Source organism: Petaurus breviceps, unplaced genomic scaffold (genome assembly GCF_028583685.1).
Source record: "Petaurus breviceps papuanus isolate PSGF00001 unplaced genomic scaffold, PetGlider_PUasm1.0 90424, whole genome shotgun sequence".
Lineage (NCBI taxonomy): Eukaryota > Metazoa > Chordata > Mammalia > Diprotodontia > Petauridae > Petaurus > Petaurus breviceps.
In genome coordinates this window covers 1,646,658-1,654,562 of record NW_027187247.1, presented here as the reverse complement: position 1 = coordinate 1,654,562, position 7,905 = coordinate 1,646,658, and the positions used below count along the sequence as shown (strand labels likewise).

The window sequence follows — 7,905 nt, the reverse complement described above, 5'->3', positions numbered from 1 at the left end:
TGTGTGTGTGTGTGTGTGTGTGTGTGTGTGTGTGTGTGTGTGTGTGTAACTCTTGGCCAGACAAGCAGCTCCTGGATGGATTGGAATACAGGCTAAAAGATAGGGTCTTTCTATAAGGGTCAGAGTAGACAGTGGGGAACTTCCCTTTCTGGCATCTTCAGCCTTCAGGGAAGGAAGTACGCTTCCTAGAGAAGTAGATGGGGCCTCTTTCCTTTAACTCCAGTCCCCTCCCTGTCCAGCTATGGATGCAGCCTTTTCTCTGTTGCCATGGAGATAGAGAGCCCTCTGGGAGGGGCTGCCTACCCTTCACTGGACAGCTGGGCTGAGGGGAGGGGGTAGGAGGAGATACAGTACTAAGCTGCTAATTTCCTTTCCTAGGCCTAAGCTACAAGAGGGAGTGAACAGTCTGGGGAGGGGGGGGTGAAGAAGGGGAGAAGGAAAGAGGGATATAGGGAAGATGAAGTTTTCCTCCCAGATGAATGGATATGTCAAGAGATATATTTTTTTTTGGCTTAAAAATTCATTCATGAAAAGCAGGAAATAAGGAGGGGCTTTTCTTCATAAAGAGTAAAATAAATAAGGGAGAAGATAAAAGATAAAGGTTGAAAATAGTCATTCCCTGATCACTTATCTTAGGTAAGTAGTTCTTGGTGCCAGGTGAAGGATAAAGATAACTGGGTTTGCTCTCCCTCTGGACTGACGGGGCAGGCAAAGAAAGTTTGGAAGATTAGTCTGTTTCTAAAATAAACATCCCATGATTAGCTATGCTAGTGGAAGAGGAGGATCTCATAAAACTAAAAGCTAGCCTCGCTCCCTAAGTCAAGTTCCACTTTTGAGACCTTAGCTTCGAGAGCTTGTAAGCACTGCCTTCCCTCCTCTCAAACCTTTAGTAAGGGTTGTAAAAAAGTAACAGAGGCCTGATTTGAGTTTCACCTTCTTTCCTCAAAGAGAATGAAAGCTCCCTGAGGGTAGGGACTGTCTCATTTTTTTCTTTTCCAGCACAGTGCTTGGCACACAGTAAACAATAAATGCCACAGTGTTTGGCATATAGAAGGCACCTAATATATCACTGACTGATTTCTAGTCCTCACACTCTAAGGTTTTTGTGCAATGAAATGACTGAATAAAGGTGGGAAGGGGGAGATGTAAAGGTCTTGGGAGTAGTTGTGTTGAGTTGATTATACTTACTATTTTACTGTAAACAGTGGCTGTGTGTGTGTGTGTGTATAACTAATTTCTGGGTCCCTTTAAAATGGGGATTGGATTATGGAAGAAATAAACACTGCTTTTGTTTTTAAACCCTTTCTATATTCTGACATATCCTCTCTATTTTGGCTTCTCCCAGCCCACCTCTCAGGTTGTCATTTTTAATGCATTAGATGGAACCCAAGGTCAAAGAGGGCAGGGATTGTGTCTTCTGGCTGTGTGGGACCCTGAGAGGGTCATGAGGATGATGGATTCTCATGTGTGCTTTCTTGTTCCTGACGTGGCTTGTCTGACTGCTAGCAAAAGGAGACAGAAAGGAGAGGGAATGGGGCAGCAGGGCCACCGCTGAAAGCTTTGAACACTGTCATTTCCTGATGGACTTGGGAGATGTGTGTATGTGTGTGTGTGTGTGTGTGTGTGTGTGTGTATTTCTTTTCAGTGATCCTAGATACTCTCTACACTAAATATCATACAATTCCATCCTTTAGTATTGAATAGATTTGATTTATCTTGTGATCATTTTATGGACTCAGAACATTGAGGACAATTCTCTTTACAAAAAGGAAACCCTATAACAGGGTCAGTATCCTTGTTCCCCCACATCAACATCATAACAGGGTTTTATTATGATCACAAAACCTTGGATGGATATAGCACCTTGTCTTCTAAAGCTCCATCACATCTATCATCTTATTCTCACAACTTCCTTGCAAAGTGAATAGGATATAAGCATCATTATCCCCTCTGCCAACAGGAAAACTGAATTACTGAGCATATAAGTGACTTCATGAAGATTGTGTTAGCAGGCAGAACAAGGCAACTAGTTTTTCAGGCCCTTTCTATCCCCTAGATGATGCTGTCTTAAGAGTTTATCTCCCCCTTTCTCTCTCTCTCTCTCTCTCTCTCTCTCTCTCTCTCTCTCTCTCTCTCTCTCTCTCTCTCTCTCTCTCTCTCTCTCTCTCTCTCTCTCTCTCTCTCTCTCTCTCTCTCTCTCTCTCTCTCTCTCTGTCTCTCTCTCCTCTTTTCAGCATACTATTCTAACTTTGCTGAGCTGGAAAAATGAGAATTGTCCATCCAGAAAGATGGAGTAGAGGGAGCTCAAGGATTGTCATTGGGCTGTCACTTTGTATTTCAGGATGTAGGAGTAGAAGTTGTGGTTGGCATTCTCCAAGACCATGACGTAAACCTCTCGGCAGCCAGCAGTGTTACAGGTACCCTCCCAGTAGCCATCTTGGCTCAGCGTCAGAGGCCACGTGTCCTGCCCTTTCACTAATGCTTCTGCTACCCCATGGAGCTTCAGTTTAAATGGGATATTCCGGTTGGCCGGCAGCACCCCGGACAGAGGCTCTAGCAGCTCATTGTCCTGACCCCAGTTGCCAAAACTCTCTGGGAACACAGGCCATTTCACTTCAGTGTTAGAGCAACAGAGGAGATAATTGAAGATGAAGACATAATTGCCTGGATCCAACCTCTTCTTGGCAAAGATTTTCAGGGCAAACTTCCCTGCATAGGGGAGTTGGACTTTCAGCTCTGTTCTGTTTTCCCCATGGAGCTGGAAAATGTAACGACGCTGCGTCTCCTCGGTTATTTTCTCATCACCATGTAACGAGGCTAAGACACTGATGCCCTCTTCCACCCCAAAGCTGATGGAGCAGCGTCCATCCTTGGTGTGGATGATAGGATCAGGGTGTGAAGGCTTCAGGATGCCTGCTTGCTCCGAGAACCAGCTGGGGCCCACGGGCTGGTGGAGTTCGGAAGGAAGCTGGATGCTTCTATCCACTGAGTTGCATTCCAGGATATATTCTAACACAGAGCTGTAGAGGTCTGAGGTGCCTTTAGCAAAGATCTGTAGCTTGTGGGTGCCAGTGGTCTGGGGGTATACCTCCAGCTTCATCCCATTCTTCTTGAAGGTCATTATGCCATTTTCTTGTTTTCCATTAAGCATGAACATGAAGAGTGTTGGAGAGCAACTTTCAATGGAAATGGTGGCTTTTCCATTTACTGTAGGGAAAGAAAGCCAAAGAATGTGTTAGAAGCTTCCCTTATCTTGACTAATAGAATGTAGGCTCCCTGAGGTCTACAACTATTGTTTTTTTGGTAACCACAGTATCTAGCACAGTATCGACTACACAGTAGGCACTTCGTAAATAAATGGTTGTCAAATTGAATTGACTTTGTACAAAATGCTGCTCTGGATTGATCTAGAAAATAGGAAGGGGTTTTTATGTAAGTTGAGCCTCTGCTATAGATGACAACATCCTGATTATTGATTTATTTCTTCAATATCCATTTATTAAGTTCCCATTGAGTTCAAAGTACAGTGCTGGAAGATTTCATTCATTATCCTGGTCAAACATTTCTTTATTACTCAGAGCAGGAGTTCTTAACTTGAGGCCCATGGACACCAAAGGGATCTCTGGATGGATTTTAGGGTGTCTGTAAATTTGGATAGAAAATAATACATTTTCTTTTCACTCAGTTCTAATGAAAATTTATAATTTTGATTATGATGGAAAAAATCCATTATTCATAGGAGTCCATAAGCTTCACTAAGTTTCCAAAGAGGTCCATAACACACAAAAAGGTGGAGAACCCTTGACTTAGAGGTTGGCAGTGTGGTTTCAGTAAAGCAGCAAGTATAGGGAAAGGGTCATCGAATTTAGAGTCAGAAAAGCTAGATTACAAATCCTAGTTTTTTTTTCTAGCAACCTACTTGAGTGACCTTGGATAAATCAATGTATTTCTTTGAGCCTCAGTTTCCTCAATTATAAAACATGGAGGGTGGATTGGATTATTTCTATGGTCCTTTCCAGATCTAACATCTATGGTCTCATTCTGTCATCAGCACATGTCTTATTTGGGCTTTTTTGTTCTTCCTCTCTTTTTGTGTGTTCATTTTTCCCTTTTTGGGGGGTTAATTTCCCAAGCAATCAGGGAAGATTCAAGCCAGTACATTTTAGCTCTTTTCAAAGTCTTCAAAGGAGAAGAGGAGGTTGAAACTAGTGGCAAAAGTGTTACAGGAATTTAATTTATCCAGTTTTCCTACCCCTCCTGACAACAACAGGTAAATTGAGAACTTGCTGTCTGTGGTTTGTAAGCCTCAAAATCCTATACAGGATGACAGATTTAAAGCTAGAGGGGACTTTAGTGGTTCCAGTGGCTTATCCAAGGTCACAGAGATAGTAAATGTCAGATGAGGGACTTGCTCTTGGGGCCTCTGACTTCCATCCATCCCTCTTTCCTACACTATGTTGTCACACTCAGGTGAACTCTCTTCAGTGTTGTACTGGGTCTTTATCTTTAACATATTCTTACCATTTTTAGTTCATCTGATTAAACTTTATTAGCCCCACTTACTGATGTATTTAAAGTATGATAAGAAGGTAGTTTCCCACCCTTTTCAATAATCCCACATTCCCTTTTTTCTTGTCAATGGATTTTCTTAAATCTGAGAGGGAGGTGAGTCATAGAAACTTAAGAATTGGAATGGACCACACAGGTCCATTGACTTTGATTTTGACTTTGGATTACCCTCTGTAATTTCAGGGCAATGCAAACTGCAGGGGAAGGGTAAAAACAGAAATATTGTTATAGAAAACATATTTTTTTCCTGCCTCTTTCCCCTCTGCCTCAGTTTTAAACACACACAAAGTCCAAATCCAACAGCTGTCCATGGATCCAGTTGGCTCTGGATAACCTCGTCCTTCTTTTACTCCCGAACTATTCAAATAAATGATCAAAACGACATTTATTGATATTTTGTAATACAGATTCCACCTCCACTTCTCTATTGAAGCTGGTCTTTCAAAGGTCATCTTTTAATCATCAAATCCGAGGACCACATCCTCCTTAATCTCACTGAAACCTCTGGCCCTCCCTACTTGGGTATCTCTTCTCCCTCGGCTTCTGCTGCACTGCACTATATTGGTTAGGATTCCACCTCTCAGACTAGTCTTCCTTTGCTCTTTTGCTTTCCTTCCCACTTGCAATTGTGGGCATTCTCTGAGGTTCAGTGTCTAGTCTTTCTCTTTCTGTACTCTTCCTGGGAGATCTTATTCACCCTTATGACTTCAGATACCACCATTATGTTGATGACTCCTAAATTCCAGCCTAATCTCTCCCTGGAGCTAGGTCTTCAGTTCCCTGCTAGGTACTTCTACTTGGATTGTTATTTCAAAATTAGTATGCTGGATACCAAACATCGAAAGCATCTTTGACATCCTCCCTTGCCTACCAAATCCATTCAATCACCAGGTGTCATCAGTCATTCCATCTTAATGTCTCTTCTGTCCATTTTCCTTTTCATTCTCATTACTATGACCTTAAAGCATGACTTGGTGGTGCCTGGATTACTGTGATGGCCCACTCACTGATTTCCCTGCCTCCAGGTGCTTCCACCCATTCCTCACGCTACAGCCAAAGTTATCTTCTTAAAACTTCACCTTTATGATGCTCAGAAAACTTTGACTCTCTATAGTCTATAAGACAAAGTTGCAGATTCAAGATCTGCCAAAATCTGAACCCAATATGCCTTTTTTAAATGTGAAAATTGAAAACTCTGTTATATACAACTTGTTTTTTTTTAAAAGGCATATAATAAATCAAATATGTCACTTTCAAAGCTGTCCTGCTTGTCTGTGTTTCCCTCTGAACTTCTTCTAGGTGTCTTTTGCATATTTAAAAATGCTTTAATAAACCTCTTCTTTTTCTTCTCCCTCTTGTTTTTGGTAACTATCACATTACCTCCACACTTAACCACCCCCCCCAAGAAAACCCCACAATCCTTATAACAAATAAACACTGTCTAGCAAAACAAATCTACGCATTTGCCAAATCAAAACATATATGTCTGATTCTGAACCTCAAGTTTATCAACTATCTATGAGGAAGGTGGTATACTTCCTCAATAGTCCTCTGGAGTCATCCTAACCTACCATGAATTCCCACTGTTTCCTTATCCAAACTCACTCCTCCAGCCATATTTATCAAAAATATTTGCCTTGTTTGTTTGTTTTCCCCTTCCTGGAACTCCCTGTCCCCTCCTTTTCTCTATCCAGACCCTTTTTTCAAAGCCTAGCTAAAGTCCCATTTCTTATATGAAACTGTCTTTGACTATTCCAACCCACAGTGATAACTCTACACCCTCAACTGTTATACTTACTGCCAGTATGATTCATTTGACTATCATATCCATGCTTGTCTAGTTATTTGACTTTTCTTCTGTATATATCTATCTTATGTCTCCAATTAAATTATAAACTCCCTGAGAGCAAGAACTCAGCCTTATACATTTATATTCTCTCCCTGCCAAGGCTCAGCCTTAGATTACTCTTACCATCTACTGTCTTCACTCCTATTCACACACTATTGAAAAAAGATGGAGAAAATCATAAAACTATCTTATTGTGTCCACTACATATTTATATTATGGATCCTCACTTCAGCAATGTAATCTTTTTATATCTCTCTCACTGACTCATTATCCCATTCATCATAGTGACTGTTCCATTTTCATCCCTTTTCAAACTTCCAATGGTTCCTACTTGCCAATCATTTCAGCTGAGAATTTTGCCTCATTTTACTGAAAAAAATTGAAGTCATTTTTTGAGACCTCCCTCTTCTTTCTTCCTTACTCTTCACCTAGATAACTTTGGCCACTATCTTTCTCCTTCATCCCTGTATCACATGAAAAGGTGGCACTTCTCCATGACAAGGCAAATGCCTCCATTCCACCCCATCTTGTCCAGCAGACTGCCCCCTCTATTATCCCCACTCTGACTTATATTCAGTCTTTCTTTGTCTACTAGCTGCATCCCTACTGCCTACAAACAAACTAATCCTTGTCTCTTCCACCTTCAGAAAACCCTCACTTGATCCCTCCATGCTTGCTAGCCATCATCCTATAGTTCTCTCCTCTTTTGTGGTTACACTCCTTCGGAAGGATGCCTACGACTTCCTTTCCTCTCACTTTCTTCTTAACTCTCTATAGTCTAGCTTCCAACTTCTTCATTCAACTGAAAATCGCCTCTCCAATGTTACCAATGATTTATTAATTTCCAAATGTAATGGGATTTTCTCAGTTCTCTTCCTTCTTGACTCCTCTCTTTGATGCTATCAACCATCTTCTTGGTGCTCCTTCTCTCTAGACTCTGTGGCACAACTATATCCTGGTTATCTTCCTATCTGTTTAACCATTTCACAGTCTCCTTTGCTGGATCTTCTTATGGGTGTCCCCAAGGGCTTTGTCCTGGGTCCTCTTCTCTTCTCCTTCTATACTGAGGGTAGGGAACCTGTGGGCTCATGGCCACATGTGACCCTCTAGGTCCTCAAGTGTGACCCTTTGACTGAATCCAAACTTTGTTCTGTGAAGTTTGCATAGAGTTAAAGGGCCACACTGGAGGACCTAGAGGGTCACATGTGGCCTCTAGACTGCAGGTTCCCCATCCCTGTATCTATACTATTTCACTTGGTGATCTCATCAGCTCCCATGGATTTAATTATCACCTCTAAGCTGATGATTTGCAGATCTATTTATCCAGTCCTAATCTCCTGACCTGCAGTCTCACACCTTCAATTGCCTATTAGAAATCTCAAACTCAACATCTACAAATCCATTCAATCACCAGGTGTCGTCAGTCATTCCATCTTAATGTCTCTTCTGTCCATTTTCCTTTTCATTCTCATTACTATGATCTTGAA

The 7,905-nt window shown here is 41.6% G+C and overlaps 1 protein-coding gene across 1 annotated transcript in view; it reads right to left on the bottom strand.

Annotated features, from left to right (window-relative positions):
- Positions 1–7,905, bottom strand: part of KY (kyphoscoliosis peptidase) — a 106,627-nt gene that overhangs the window by 1,271 nt on the left and 97,451 nt on the right. The window contains exon 11 of the mRNA XM_069108698.1: positions 1–3,207. This exon is cut by the window's left edge and continues 1,271 nt beyond it. Within this exon, the coding sequence (XP_068964799.1) occupies positions 2,315–3,207 (893 nt within the window). The 3' untranslated portion in view covers positions 1–2,314. The remainder of the gene's footprint in view (positions 3,208–7,905) is intronic.